Source organism: Aedes aegypti, chromosome 3, assembly GCF_002204515.2.
Source record: "Aedes aegypti strain LVP_AGWG chromosome 3, AaegL5.0 Primary Assembly, whole genome shotgun sequence".
In the NCBI taxonomy this organism is placed as follows: domain Eukaryota; kingdom Metazoa; phylum Arthropoda; class Insecta; order Diptera; family Culicidae; genus Aedes; species Aedes aegypti.
Genome location: NC_035109.1, coordinates 280,331,980 through 280,348,209, shown reverse-complemented (window position 1 = coordinate 280,348,209; position 16,230 = coordinate 280,331,980). Strand labels below are relative to the sequence as shown.

Genomic DNA, 16,230 nt, shown 5'->3' with positions numbered 1-16,230 from the left:
TGTTGTTTAATGTTTCGTTAACATCACAGACATGTCATATTTTCTACTTTATAAACATTTAATGATGATTTTGAACTACAGTCGACTCTCCACAACTCGATATATGCTATAAATAGATGGATTTATCGGTAACTTCGAATTCCCTTACATCGTGCTCTCCTCAGGTCGATATTCCCGTAACTCGATATCTCCACTAGTCACTGTCACGTTAGATGTAAATGTCTCCATAACTCGATATTTATTTTAAAATACTAGTTCTTGTTTGGAGGTTGAAGGTTTGGAGGAATAAATCCTTGTAAGTTGTAATAAAAGTTCAAAACATTAACAAATAAAATTATTGATATAGTCTACAACTCAATAATTCTTTAAGTCGATGGTCTCTTGGATATCGAGTTATGGAGATTCCAAAGGATGGCATAACAAAAAGTTGTGAAACGTGCCTTGCGATGTGATCAATATGCCCCCGGATTACGGTATATGCATTTGTATACAATTTGAGTACATAATTATTTTATTCTCGTTTCGACGAAATTTCCGCCTGTAAAAAGCAACAGCTGAAATAATTGTCATGAGATTTGCGCAGTTTTGGAAACGGATACGAAATAGTAGTTTACGGAACAAGTTGCAGAATGAAGATTTTTACAGCACGCGTCGTAAATTTATCCTACGAGGCTTGCCGAGTGCTGTAAAAATCGAGTTCTGCAACGAGTTACGTACAACATTTTTTGCAATTTCCTAGAAGATCACTTGACGGTATCAAAAATTGTATCGGAATCAAGGGGTGGTCACTCTACGCAGTGTGCCTTGCGCAGCTACGGCACATTTTGGCGCACTTACCGGCACAGCTCTGAAAAGTGGGTTGCTATAAAAATCACATTGAACTGAAATTCTCATCTCAGCAATCATTGAGTTTTCTGAGTTGTTTATCAAACACGAAACAGTTTGACAAGTGGATTTGGCTTGAGAATCTTTATTTTTATTATTTTTATAACTTTTTTTTTCAGAACGAAGCTTTCATATGCAACATCGACATAGTGACTTAACCCACAAACGCAATGATGGCGGATCGGCAACGGAAAGCGGTACCGGTTCGCCAGCATGTATCACACCATCTCGACTGAGCTATCGACGAATGAAAGTTAACCAACACTGAGTCGACCGACAAGCATGTGTCATGCTGGCGAATCAGTTCCTCTATCATTGTGTTTTAGACTTTAGGCTCACTTTCATATGTTGACAGCTCAGTCGAGATGGCGATATTCATTCTGGCCGAACCGGTTCCACTTCCGTTGTCGTTCCGATGTCATTGTCTTCGGGCCTTTAAAGTGACATTAAATCAGCTGAACCCATAGAACTATAATGGAATCGATTTTGGTCGTGCCCTATACTAAATTGATATTGAATGTAAACTTATATTAAATATAAATACAAAAAAAAAAAACGCCGGTGGCCTTGTCAATCAGTGAAAAAATGTAGGAAAATCTGGGGAAAAAATATTGGATGCCTTTTCTTACTCGACCTGTTAAACATAAAATTCTTCCCGAATAAATACCGTGAGGTGGTTCCGGGGGAATTTGAGACCAAGAGTAATTTGTGTGGGCCATTTCCTAAATCATCCTATTGAAGTCTTACATATACATGACTTTTTTTGCCTTTCTCGTAAGTTTCCCCCGCAAGAATGTAAAACGTATCCCGAAATATGCACCATCATACTCTAAGAATTCCCTCAAATTTGTAGAACGAGAGACGAACAAGAAAAAAAATACATATCTCAATGCTTGCTGAGAATGATTTTCAATAATTTCAGTTCATTGACATTTTATGGCATGCTAGTATTATAGAACATTTGGCGTGCTTGGCGCACTTCGGCGCTCTGCAGGCACAGCTGTGCCGAATGAAGTGCGTAGAGTGACCACCCCCTTGATCGGAATGCATAAACCATAATTTTACAATTTCTGATTTTTTTTTGTAATTCTTTATGCAATTCAAAACAGTTGCGAAATGAGAAAGCGTTGCGTAGTGAATCATTACAGCACTGGTTTCAGTTGCGTAATAACTATTCCCGCACTGCATAATAATATAATACTTATAATATTGATTGTATTTTTGTGTTAGCTTGGTAAAAACGGCAAACACAGGTTGAACAAGAATATTATAGCGAAGCAACGTTTGACAAGACAGCTCCGCGTGATGGCACACACACCAACACACGGTTTGACAGATTAACCTGAAAACGTTTTTTTATTCTGGAGTCAGGTTAACACTAACCCACCCGCATAGAAAAATACAGTTCGGTATTTATTCCAAACAATAAATTTCCTCTATCTGTTATTGTCAATGTACCACAAACTGTTATTTTTATGTAGTACTATATAAGATTTTTAGTTTGAAACAATATAAGACGGCTTAAGCAATGTTTACTAAAATGTTACTGTTTAGTATACTGTGCATACATTGTTGAACAATATGAGAGTTAAAAATCAAAACCGTTAAGAATAATAAATTACCTATTTGGGAAATAGTGGCCACAACTCACCAGATTCAAAACACTGCACTCTAATACATTTATACTCAGGCAAAATCAATCTAACTGAGAACTCATAATGCGTTTTTACTTCGATTCGATTAGAATTTTCATATTAAGTAAAACAACATAAAAACTAAAATAAAAAAAAAAATAATAAAATAAAAATAAGTTTTTAATCTTCAAAATTATTTTAAAAAATTTAATCTGAAAACATTTTGCAACATCTGCATAAAATTTTCTCCAGTGTCTGGGTAGATGTTTTTTTAGAGTGCATTTTCAGTAACTGTCCGGGCGATTAAAAACATCAATTTGCGGTAAGTTTTTTCGTTAATATTTATGGATTTCAATTGAAATATGCTGAGATTATTGTGCTGTTAGTGTTAATTTTGCAGATGCAGATATAGACGTTACATAGTGGCGCGTTTTTTTTCCAGAAATAAATTCCACCAGGACATCCAGTTTCGGAACGGTCGATAGCGGATGCCGCCGGTTGCTGGATTCGTAAGATTGTTGGATTAACGTTTGGTGCTTTCAGATGCATCTGAACAACTATAGGCCATTGGATTAAAGAGGCGGTGATGGGCGAGTGGACGATCGTATACCCGAAATGTATGGTAAGCGCTAAATATTGTATAGTAATATCTAAGTGATTGAGCTTTAAAACTTCTAGGTTTATATACAAGACCCAAATGAACGGAACTAGAGATGATTGCCGAACTAGAGATCATTGCCAAAGAAGGAATCGTAGTCGCATATCAGTTTAGCACAAGATTTTTTTTTCTAGAAGGATCTCGAATAAAACCGCTTACAAAAGAGTGTACTTTGTCCATTGTTTTTCTTTTGCTTCCAACATGTATATGAGATAAAAAGGAATAATCAATCATAAAAAACAATAAATCAATTATACCGCATACGTTCTCCATTTCCATACAATTTTTATAGTTGAACAATTCCTCTACTGTTTGCCTTACCGTGAAATGGATAGTATGTCTACTATTTGACAAACCATGAACGAAAAATTTTGTTCGAGAAAATCAGCGTTTTAAAATGGTTACATAACTTAACCGCCTATTCCCCACATTGTTATTTGTTCAATTACCATTTCCCGAACTGTCAGAACCGTTTGTGATAGTGTTGGTTTATTGTTACTTTGGATGTTATAGGGAACTGTTAAGATATTGTCGTAAGTTGTTGTGGATAGTTTTGGAACAGTGGCTGTATGGTTTCAGTTTATCCGGGCAGGTTTAAAAACGAAAACGACAATATTTAAACTTTAATTTAAAAATTGGGTCCATAAATGAACCTTGACACTTTTGATCATGTTTGACGTTCGCTTAATCGACAAAAACACCACAGGGCTTTTAGTTTTAACACTGGGGTTCCCAACTAACAAGTCAGAGCCACAAACAAGCATGCATGTTTAATTATTGTTCAATAATGGTAATGACAGCTGAATAAAAATTTTGCTCTATAAAGAGCTGAGAAGATGCTTTTTTAACACAAACTTAGGTCAATGTTCAACGTTATGCATTAGAATGAACAAAAGTTGAATCGCCATTTATTAAACGTTTCCAAAGATTCTCATTCGACTAGTCAATATTGTTTTACTAATGAGCTGAACAAGACATGTTTCCCCCAATTAAAAAGCCAATATTCCACTAAACAAATGTATATGTATAGAAGGATATTCAACAGACGAACTAACGTTTTACTTGCATCGCACTTCAGCTATTTCCACATGTTTAACATAAGCATGAATAAGAGCTGAATAAGTATCTTCTAAAATCCTAATTCAGCTTCGGTATATTATAAGAACAGTTGATCCAATAGAGGCCAAAATGACGATTAACAAACACATTGTTCAGTAATAAATAAGCCTTGTGAAAGCGATCACACTATAGCTAAATTTCATAAAATGGACAAAAAATCCGAAATGCGTGTTGAGTTCCGAATGCATTTCAAAGCTTATAACTTTTGCTTTCTCAAAACTTTTTGAATAGTCGTTCAGAAAATAAACATGGTGAGCCTCCAGAAATGTAGGATTATTTTGAAAAACAAGCATTTGAGCTAAGTATTCCTAGTAGGAGCGAAGTACTGACAAACAAAGCGTGATATTGACTTGATTGACATAAAAGATCTGAAGACAACATCAAAATTTTGTTTGATTTTTGTATGTAGTTAATTTTAGATATCGTTTCCAGATCTTTTACATATTATATCTTTCAGGTTATTATCACTTTCTGCTATCCATATTATAATTAGCTATTGCTAAGCTTTTTCCGCCTGCTCGGGATGTTGTTCCGTACAAGAAAAGTGGTCATTTCTTTGACAGAAATGAAAAATACAAATCAAGAATATAATTAATAAATACAAATATAATTTATAAAATAAATGAATTTTAATTTAAGTTAATGAATCATTAAAATTGAAGTTTTGAACAAACTAAAAATTATTATGAAATTAGCTTAAGGTGAAGATGCATCGAAGCCAAACCTCAAATTTTCAAGAGCATAAATCTAGAGAACTAAACATCCGTTCAAGCTGAAAACTAAATCGATTGGTCACCACGAGCGTGTGACCAATCGATTAGGTTTCGAACCGCTGCGCAGTTTGGTTCTCTAGATGTGTGCTCTTGAAAATTTGAGGTTTGGCTTCGATGCATATTCACCTTAATCATTTCAGACTAATTTCACTTTGTGTAAATAAACAATATTTTTGACCATCATTGACATAAATTTTCTCACTGTGCGCTAAAAATAGCCGACTGAACTCAGCTTTGATCAGCACTAAACAGCAGCTGAATAATATGCTTGTTCAGTTGTTGATTAGCGTACCATGTGTTGATTAGACGATGTCGACCCGCATAAATAAGAACCAAATAGCTACTGTTTCCTATACCGTACAAAACCATTCAAAACCATGTCTAAGTCGTTTCGTATAACATTCCAAAATAACAATGAATCAACCCCACCATGAACGGTTTTTACAGTTTGGAAAATTGTAAATGGGAAAATAACAATGTGGGGAATAGGCGGTTAAGTTATGTAACCATTCAAAAACACCGATTTCTCCGAACAAAATTTTTCGTTTACAATTTGTCAAACGGCCGATATATTATCCATTTATTTTTAAATTTACTGTAAACCAAACAGTGATGAAATAATTAACCTATAAGATTTGCTTGAATTTAATAATGTATGAGGAATAATTGATTTAAGGTCCGTTATTGTTTCTCAACCATATATTATTCTGTTCAGATGCTTTCATACAATAAAAGAAAAATACAAATGCTTTTATTATTTCAATAATAATATTTTATATGTATTTTCAATATTCACTACGTTTAGTTTCAGCACATTATAAAACATAAAACGAACCTCTTGGTGCAGACTTCCTTTTCCTTAGCTCTAGGCACAATTTGTCGGTTTCCTTCTTGTGAACGGTAATGAGCCGTAACAGCATTTAGCAGCTACCATCGTCAGCATCTTGGGATGAAGCTATTTAGAGGTGGATAAGTCTTCTCATCCTGAAAGAAACGAAAGAAACAAATGTTTGCCACGTTATTTACGTTATTCCTTTTTATTCAGAAAAGTTGCGCAAACACTTACCGATGGATGACGACCATCCTTGACCGTCTAATGGGTTCGATGAAAACGGCCGGTTGTTTTGAGCCAGAGTGACTTTGTAAACTCTCCTAAAGCCGCTGGAGGTCGAAAGATTTCCTGCAATCTGGATACGGGGCTTTTCGGGACACCGGCTTCTCTGGATATTGGCTCCTTGCATTTTTTTTTTCGGAACAGTTGTTTTTTTCACTTTTGGTATCAAAAAGTAAACAAGACACACTTGAACGAAAACTTGCACACTTAAAAAAAATAACACAGAGGCTGTAGAACTTTTGCATAGCACACCGAAAATAAAAAAAAAGAATAATGACTTCAAATGTTTCAACAACTGTTATTAGTTTAACTTTAATTTTGTTGTTTGATCAAAGTGAAATAATTAAAAAAATATTGTTCTTAAGTCATCCGCTCTGCAAAATGTACACATATGTACACAGCAGGGTGTAATTATTTGAAAGTGTCAAAAAAAGATGAAAATTGTGTGAGCATGTTGCTCACAAATACCAACCCGTGTAACTGTTTGCCAAACTGTTGCATTAAAGTATTGTATAGTGAAATACTCATGTGTTCGTGTGCTTAGAAAATTTGAAAATGTACCTTTTGACAGAATGTAAGGCTACATTACTACCATTTCTAAAAAAAAAACGATTTTCGTATTGTTCAACTATATTTGAACACTAAAATATTTTGTCACTGTTTGGTATGGATTACTCAAAAAGTGTTTTATTGTTGAAAGTTATAGGTTTCGCATTGTTCGACATTAAAGCAACTGTTCGTGATACATTGACATTAACAGTTAAAAGAGATATACTGTTTTGAACGTAAGGCAAACTGTCATTTTCTATGCGGGGAATAGAAGCTCAAACAAGATCAATATTCAGCTATGAGAGGTTTATATTTTGCACTGGACGATTCATTCATCAATTCTAGGATGGCGCAGATGGCAAGGCATACCGCTGATGATTGGAAGGTCTCGAGTTCGAATCCAGTATCCAGGCGATTATTAAACATGGTTGTCATATCATGATAATTGTAAACACTACATTTTAATTGAAGCGCCTGAAAAATATTGTTTTGTTTTTTATTTGTTTTTAATTATTTTTGGACCAGTCGTTTAAAAGCAGAACTAAATGCTTGTAAAACGTTTTGAAAGCTGAAAAATAAAGTTGGAATTCGACGACATGCTTTAAAGTTTCTCCAAATTTGTGTGAACAACGCCTGAACAAAGGTTGGCCATGAAAATTATTAAAATGTTATTAAACATGATGCTGAATAAAACTGCCATAATGGTGTTTCTTAAATGAGTGAATGTTAGTTGGGTTGTTCCAATCTGACATTTCTCAAGGGACACGGAAAGCAAAATACACCCAAAATTTGAGTTTAAGCCAAGAAGTGTGGCCAAAACTTAAGCGTTTGGCATTAAAATTGGGACAGGCCTTTAGGACCCTATTCACTAGTTTCCGTGGTCACATAGATTTGCTTGTATTTTTCTTGAAATATGTATTTCCTGTTAGAACAAAACAGAAGCAGGCGTGAATTTTCTTCAATGAAGTTCATAGTTAAGGTAGGTTTGCTACACGCAAAAAAAATTGTGCGGTAAAAACTACCATTTTAGGGGGTTAACTTAAGCGCTCGCACCGGCAATTTTCAGCAGACCAGAAATGCGCTTGATTTTACCATGTCTATAGTTGGAATCAGATTGTTGTAAATAATTTCTGTCAAATGTACCAGTAATGCGGTTGGGTGTACCGTAAACATAGTAATTTGGTCTGAATTTCCATGGTAGTCTTAAGAATGGGCGTAGTCAGCTAAAATAGTTATTCTTACCACAGAATTTTTTCCCGTGTACTAACAAGAAAAGGAATCGCCTATCTCGATGCGTGGGAAATTTTTTCCAAGAAATGGTCCAGAAAACCACATTTTTCTGATCGCAGTATGCAGTTGAGAAGAAATGTCATTTCAAATGGGGCTCTCTGTAAGAAATTTCTTGACCCATTCAATCAAGAATTTTCTTTACTTTTCTTGAGCGAAACAGCATACTTAGCTTTAAGCTAGGTATGCTTTTCCGCTCAAGAAAAGTAAAAATTTCTGCTCAAGAAATTTCCTACAGTGAGCTCCATTTGAAATGACATTTCTTTTCAACTACGTACTGCGATCAATGCAAAATGCTTTTCTTGAGCATTTCTTGCAAGAAATTTCCCACGCATCGAGATAGGTGATTACTTTTCTGTTGAAGTGCATACTTCGCTTTAAGAACGAAAAGCAAAAATTTACAGTCCATTGAGTTTTGAATTACGACCACTGAATTCCCGAATTAACACCAACTGTTTTTTTTTTCACACGGATGTTTCACACAATTTTAGCGTTCATCAAGGCAAATTCGACCTTTTCCACTGAACGAAGCAACTACACGAAAACTACAAGAAACAGAGGGGAGTGCGGGGTGGGGATGTTGTCATCTGCGTTTTGACAGTCGTCTTGCGGAAAGTGAAACCGCAGCTCAAAAAGCCAAAGCTTCTGTTTACAAAAAGAGTGGAAATTTTTCCCTTCGCGTATGTTTAATAATAGTGTTAAGTTTTTATTGATATTAAAATAAAAATTTAGTGAGTTTTGTTTTCCAGCGAAGCAAAGCGGTTCCGGAAGCACTCCCCGCCGAACCATCCGTCTGCGGAATCGAAACGCATCGACATGAATGTTAATGTGTGCGATGTGTAAGTTAACTGTACGCAATGTAGAATCATCACAATGGATGCAAGCTTATAGGTTCTGAATCCCATCTTTTGCCCGTTCTAGACCGAATACTAATCCAGCAACGTACTGTCGATTGTGCTTCTCGCAGAAACAAGTAGTGCCGCTGTTCCCTCTGGGAAGTAACCACAATCAGAAGATAATCAATCAGCTTTATCAGTGGACCGGCGTTCAAATCACCTATCAGGAGGATTTTACCTGTGCAATCTGCTGGAAATGTACCTTTGCCTTGGAGGAGTTCCAGCGGTTTTGTGATCGTTGCCGGAAGAGCGACTGGATTATCAAGCAGAAGCGCACGGAGCAAGGGCGACACATTCAGAAAAGCGAACAGCACGAGAATAACGGCAATCAGATGGACGATAGGCGTTTCGGATACATGTACCCTCTGATGCAACCGGCTTTGGGTTATGAGTTCCGGCTACCTAACGATCCTCGGGATCGAGCTGCTTTGGAACACCCTCGATCACTGGTTCGTGGCAATCATGAGGGACCATCTCCGGCCGCCACTTCCAATCACATACCTAAGACAGAATCGAGAATAGATATCGAAACGGAGTTCAAACACGTCCTCCCGGTGGAACGACTTCCGGAGGAGCTTGTCAATATGCTAGATCTGCCAGCAACATCTTCCAAAAAGGGAACCTCCAATGTCGCGGTAAATGGCACTGCAGCGGCCACCGGTACCCCGAAAGTGCGCACCAGTCAGTACCAGAAGGTGGTCGAATCCGGTGGGGTGAAATGTCCCATTTGCAAAAAGCCTTACACGACGGACAAAAATCTCAAGAAGCATCTCCGGCTGCACACGCTTACTTTGCCATTCACCTGCAATGACTGCGGAGCGAAGTTTTCCGAGCGTCGGGACTTCCAGAAGCACCACGAACGATATCACGGGCCAAACGCGTCCGCTTCGGTGGCGGACATCTTCCACTGTGAGTTCTGTTCCCGCGTTTTCACCCGGCAGCGGGATATGACGAAACACGTGCGACTGTTCCACGAACCACCGGAGGACGTGAAGCAGAGCGTGTCTCCTATGTAAGGCGGGTTCTCTTGGTAGGGGGAAATTAATTGGATCATCCTTCACTCATTTGAATCGTCAAGGGAAATTTTTAGTATTGTGGCTTACAATTTGTGGGTGGTTCAAAATTTGGGAAAGCAATAATGAGATTTTTAGTGCAATTTCCGCTCCTGGAGAGTTTTTGAAAAATTTTCAATTTTCATTCTTCTTTTCAATTTTTTTCGTTTATTCTTCGATGTCTATTCTCTTTGTTCGTTTAGTCTTTATTTCTTGCTTTGAGATTGTAATCAATGCTTCCTGGAGAATTTTTCAAGTAAATACTTCAGTATGTTGTCTTTCATTCTTGATCAATTCGCAGGATAGTAGCACTTGGTGTAGTTCATTAGAAAGTGGACCAGAAGATAGAAGAGAGCTAGTTTCAATTTTTGCAGCTTCTCTTAAGGTGAAACATCTCGGAATCCAAATATGGCCGTCACAATGGCCGACTTTTGCCTTCACTCACGTTTTCAAAGGCACTAAACCGGAGAAATACTTGGCAAACGTTTCTGATCTTCTTATTTTAAGCTTTCTGCTAGTGCACAAAGCCAAAATAAAATGTAGCCTGTTATCCTTCATGGTGTCTATAGGGCAACATCACTGCAATGAATCCAGCATAAACTAATTCACTTCGTAAACGTAATTTAGGTTTTAGAAAAAGATTATAAATTGAACAATCAAACAAACAAGATGAACAATCAAATAGGTAACTGTTGATTTGCAATCGATTGAACAATTTCAAAAAATTTGGACAATTTCCAACTATTTTTGTTTAAGAATAGTAGTTTTCAAAGCAAGTTGCATAATGATTATTATTACATCATAAAACGATGAGTGCATGCTTTGAGAGCTTTGACTGTTGCCATCATTTTATCAATTTAGTAAACATAACAAAAAAACGATTAAACTACCCGATTTCCATCTAGATTAATTGAAGAATGAAAAAAAAAACAAAACATATGTAAGACCCCTCAAATAAGTGAAGGAAAACCCGAAATCCGAAAGTAGACCTAACATATTTGCAATGTAAGAATTTCAGCCATCTGTGGCGCACGGAAGCGCCTGCAGATCGGAAAATTTAAATGATTAAAATAATACGTGTAGCGGACTATCTGTAAAACTGTAATTGTGTAATAAAGGAAACAAATTTCCGAGTGACTTAACCGTATTATTTTACATTGGCTTCGAATTGGATGAACCAATAGAAATGATAAGTTTTAAAGTTGAGGTAGAGCGAAACGTTGAAAAACAGGGGAATTAGATGATACCGTGAAATTGCTGCAATTTTAAACTCTTTTTTGGCAGCGCTTTTATTTCAAATTTAAGTAATTATATAGTTACTTGAATTTGAAAAAAGACCTTGGTAAACAGATTTCCGAGAATGCAACAGCTGATATCTTGATAAATTTTCTCAAATCTATGTAAGAGGTTTGCTGAGATTTCAGTATATGTTTATCGAATCTCATTAGCACTCTCAAGATTTAATTTACTAAAACTCGGTAAAATAAGTACTAATAATCGGTGGATTCTTGGCAATCCGTCATGCAGAGGTCGGTGAAATATCTTTTTGAGTTTGTAGGATCATCGTAAATCAGAGGCAACCTTCAAAATCATGGGTAGGGTAAAAGGAGGCTTTGTTTTCAAAATTTAACCAAAACTGCAAATTTTAAATGTTAAAATTGTTTTTGAAAATGTCTTTGGAACCCTCGATCAGTAGTACAGACGAGCGCCAACTGCAGCCACTGCCTCCAATCACATACCTAAGACAAAATCGTCGGACAAAAATTTCAAGAAGCATTTTCGGCGCAGTGACTTCCTGAAGCTCACGAACAATACAATGGACCAAACGCGTCCGCTTCGGTGTCGCACATCTTCCACTGTAGCGAGTCCTGTTCCCACGTCTTCACCCGGCAGCGAGATATGACGAAACATGTGAAATGTTCCACGAGCCGCCCGAGGATATCAAGCAGGACACGCTCTGCTCCTATGTATATATGGGGAGGGGCTAATTCGCTCCCAAAACGACAATTCGTCCGGTGGGGTGTGCTGCTGTCGTCATGATGATGGTTGACGAGAGCAATATCAAACTCATTCATGGTTTCAAAGCATTCGGAACAAAATATTTATTTTCACCGCTTACTTCACTTATGTATGAAATTGAATGAGATCCAATGGTAGAGAATTCATTTATCTACCCAATGGTATTTTTAGGGGCAGCGGAGAATGTCCCGAAAGGTGTTTTATTCAAGCGCAAAAATTGCTCAGGAGAAAGTTCCAATGACACTAACCTCACATATCCTGGTTTTCCAACCTCAAACTAGTGCTCCTACCAGCCGGGTCTCAATTTTTATGAAAGTAGTGTAATAATACAAGAAACAAACATATGCAGAGTATAAAGAATAGATATTCCTACCTTTTCCGCCTAACTGTTTCACTGTTAACCGTCTTTTATCAGGAAAATAAAACATTTTTCCCCACAGCGACATGTGATGGAGGCGTGAAAAATCAAATCTCTCATCATCTGACAGTTGCGCTACCAAAGTATAGATATACCTACGTCTCCAATCGCAAAACGTAACATAGGGTAACCAATATATTTTGGACCCCCTGGTCCATTTTCCTGCAAATTTCCCAGTTTAAATCGAAAGACCAACTCTATTTGCATGCCATTTGGAAAGATAGGACTATTCCGTACTTGCATCAACCGTTTGTACATAGAAAATGTGTTTATTTTATCTGAAATTAATTTAATTTAATCGGTTCATTCATGCAACCGCTACAACACGTTACACACAGAAATTGAAGCCGTCAGAAATTTTGCAAATGTAAACAAAAACTTTTTTCAAATTTCCAGGCTAAACGCGTAGAATTTCTTCGGTTTTCCATTGTCAATTGATTGATTAGTCTATGGGCGAGCATATTATACAACCAGTGTCGTGAACTTTGTTTCCAAACGATAAAAACACCGGGGGTCCAAAATATATACTTTGAGGGTCCAAAATGTATTGGTGTGTCCAAAATAATGAAAAGCAGTACTTCACAATTCAATTATTTTCGACGTTGTCTGGATCCTACATGACCGTTTGGGCATTTTTATCTTGTAAAGGAAGTTTTTCTCTACATTTTGGCATGTTCTTTGACTTGGTTACGCTGTGCAATTAATTAATTGGGACAAAAAACTAAAATCCCTTCCTTAGGGGGTCCAAAATACGACCGTTACCCTACTGTTAGCCATCTATACTTTGGTAGCGCAACTTGCCAGTGGATGAGCGATTCGAATTTTTATGTATTCATCACATGCCTCTGTGGGGGAAAATGATTTATTTTCTTGATAAAAGACCAGGGGGCCAACAAAAGACGATTTCCCAGGGGGCCAACAAAAGACGATTTCCCCGTAGCTTACAACAAAAACACGTTGAAGATAGTTTCTCCCTTTATTTAGTGGCTTACACAGTTGTTTACTCATTTACTTGCATATTTCTAGGAATCGTGTAACTTTTCAGCAACAGCACAATAAATTCAATTTCGTCATTATGCGCCTTACCCGGATAAAAACGTATCATTCAGTGAATGGAATAAACCATTAATGTACAATATAACGTATTGGATACAATACAGCGTATTGTAACTAAATGTCGAAGCAATATTATTCTTGTTTGGATATACAATTCAAAAACAATATAATATATTGTAACAGAACATTGTACTGTTTTTAATTGGTTTTATACCTTACAATTTTGATCAAATTCCTATTTTCGCGTAAAACAACTGTTGCTTTTTTCTATGTAGCTTTGCTGAAAGAAATGAACAAAACAAGTTCAGAAAGCAAGAAATGTTGGGTGAAAAATATTCAAAAAGTAAAAATAAGTAGTTTTTTAGAAGTCACTTGACATTAGCTGTAACGACGTATGCAACCATGATACAGTTCGTTGAATTGTTTTGTATTGTACAACAATACAAAAATTGCTAATCAAGACATTACATGAACATTATATCGTATTGTATTTTCAAAATGTTTGTATGAGAAAATATCTATATTTGTATTGTTACGATACTTAACCACCCATACATTATATTGCAAAAATCTCATATACCATACAGTGAACTGTTCAAAACAATATATTGTACTGTAATTGTATTGTCATTTTACATATACTGTATTGTATTTCCAATATATTGAATGGTACTGTTACAATACGTTATATAGTTTTTGTATTGTATTTTTTATCCGGGTACCCAGCTTAAACCCACGTTAATGAGTAGTTATGAGTTAATGTGAACAACTCAAAACTGTCAGATTCCCCAAAAGCGTCAAATTCCCAAAAATGTCAAAATCATGTTGGCCACGGTTCATATATATGGGGTTGACACGCTTGGAGGGCCCGTGTAAAAGACGGACAGTGAAACGGTTAAGTGGAAAGGGTAGAAATATCCATGCTCTATGTTCTACATTCGTTTGTTATTTTTGTATATTATTCCACTACTTTCATAAAAATTGAGATCCGGCTGGTAGGAGCATTAGTTTGAGATTGGAAAACCAAACTATGTGAAGTTAGTTTCATTGGAATTTTCGCCTGAGCGATTTTTGCACTTAATAAAACACTCTTCGAAACATTCTCCGTTGCCTCTAAAAATATCATTGGATTGAGATATGAATTTTCTACCATTGGATTTCAATCCATTTCATACATTACTTTACTTAAGCGGTAAAAATAAATATTTGGTTCCGAATGTTTTGAAACCATTAATGGGTTTGACATTGCTCTCGTGAACCATAATCATGACGACGGCAGCACACCCCAGCGGACGAATTGTCGTCTTTGGAGCGAATTTGCATGTAATGAAAAAATGCTGAAAAAACTTCAAAGTCGATTTTCTCAAAACGAGCTTTGCAGCTTTTTAGCTGCAGTTTTCTGTTCCATACAAAATGTATGGGAAAATTTGCCCAGATGAAATATTTTCAATCTTCTAATTAAGCCCAAACGTTGAACGTTTTCGTAAAAATATCCGAAGTACACAAATGTTCAGTAATAATCGAGATTTTGACACCTTGTGTATAACACTCGTCAGAACTGTTTTTCGTCATCCACCATAACTTCGAAAACATTAGAAGGTGAAGATAAATTAATACCACCGGTGCGGTCTGTTGATTTGCTATCTAACGTTCTCTTAAAAATTCTAGGTATGACTTGGCTTGGTAATAATAAAACCTTTTTTTAAAGCAAAAAGTTGAGATATTTCATGGCATTGGTAAAAGTTTTCAAAGCATTCGCGGAGCACCTGTCAAAGCTTCGCGAACCGCTGCTTCTGCTATATAGCACCGTGAACGTACCTACCATATTTGACGCGGGTCCAAACTTGACGCATTTTCTAACTAATTTTAATATACACGGAGAAAACGGAAAACTCATATTTGAGTATTTTTTAACTTATTTTTGAGTTATTTTTCTCTCCCTATTTCATTCGCTCGTTCTATTGTTGTCAGAGAGCGAAGAGCAAAACAACCCAAAAACCGAACCTTTGTGCGTTACCTCAAATTTGAGTAAGTGGCCTAGTACTGGAAGTTGAGTTATTTGATCTACCGGCTGAGTAAAAAGAACTTAGCCATTAGGTATTTTTTCGCATGGCTGCAAATGAAAACAACTTCTACCCCATCAACTCAAAATTAGGTTAACGCACGAAACCCCCGAATTGAGTGGAATGAACTCACTTTTGAGTACTTCATTTTCTCCGTGTATATTAATTCTACACTCAGGCAAATGGACTATCGATAAACATACACGCAAAAAAATTGTGCGGTAAAAACTACCATTTTAGGGGGTTAACTTAAGCGCTCGCACCGGCAATTTTCAGCAGACCAGAAATGCGCTCGATTTTACCATGTCTGTAGTTGGAACCAAATTGTTGTAAATTATTTCTGTCAAATGTACCAGTAATGCGGTGGGGTGTACCGTAAACATAGTAAATTGGTCTGAATTTCCATGGTAGTTTTAAGAATGTGCGTAGTCAGCTAAAATAGTTATTTTTACCACAGAATTTTTTCCCGTGTAGGAACCCCTTATGAAAATTCGCCACAATGAATCGGGTTGAAATTCATAAATTTGCCTTATGAAACCGAAATTAGAAAACAAAAATAGTTTTCGCGGCAACCTGGAATCGAACCAAGGATCTTGCGATCGATAGGCTCGTGCGTACACACCGGCAGGGTGGCCACCGAACCGGGAAAAACGGGAAAAGCGGAAAAAAGACGGGAATTTGAATCCATCGGGGAAAAAACGGGAAAA

At 36.7% G+C, this 16,230-nt stretch overlaps 1 protein-coding gene and 2 long non-coding RNA genes across 3 annotated transcripts; 2 read left to right on the top strand and 1 right to left on the bottom strand.

Annotated features, from left to right (window-relative positions):
* The first annotated feature begins 2,735 nt into the window (after window positions 1–2,735).
* Window positions 2,736–3,472, top strand: LOC110679187. Its single transcript, XR_002502289.1, has 3 exons — window positions 2,736–2,841; window positions 2,962–3,141; window positions 3,198–3,472. It is a non-coding gene; the product is annotated as an uncharacterized LOC110679187 (long non-coding RNA).
* Window positions 3,473–5,884: 2,412 nt separating this feature from the next.
* LOC110678562 lies at window positions 5,885–6,456 on the bottom strand. Its single transcript, XR_002501739.1, has 2 exons — window positions 6,136–6,456; window positions 5,885–6,053 (listed from the first exon to the last, which is right to left on the bottom strand). It is a non-coding gene; the product is annotated as an uncharacterized LOC110678562 (long non-coding RNA).
* A 2,088-nt stretch (window positions 6,457–8,544) lies between these two features.
* Window positions 8,545–11,109, top strand: LOC5570995 (chorion transcription factor Cf2). Its single transcript, XM_001653374.2, has 3 exons — window positions 8,545–8,699; window positions 8,769–8,858; window positions 8,941–11,109. Exons 2-3 carry the CDS (start codon window positions 8,836–8,838, stop codon window positions 9,929–9,931), a joined length of 1,014 nt encoding a protein of 337 aa, XP_001653424.1. The 5' UTR covers window positions 8,545–8,699; window positions 8,769–8,835; the 3' UTR covers window positions 9,932–11,109.
* The last annotated feature ends 5,121 nt before the right edge of the window (window positions 11,110–16,230 follow it).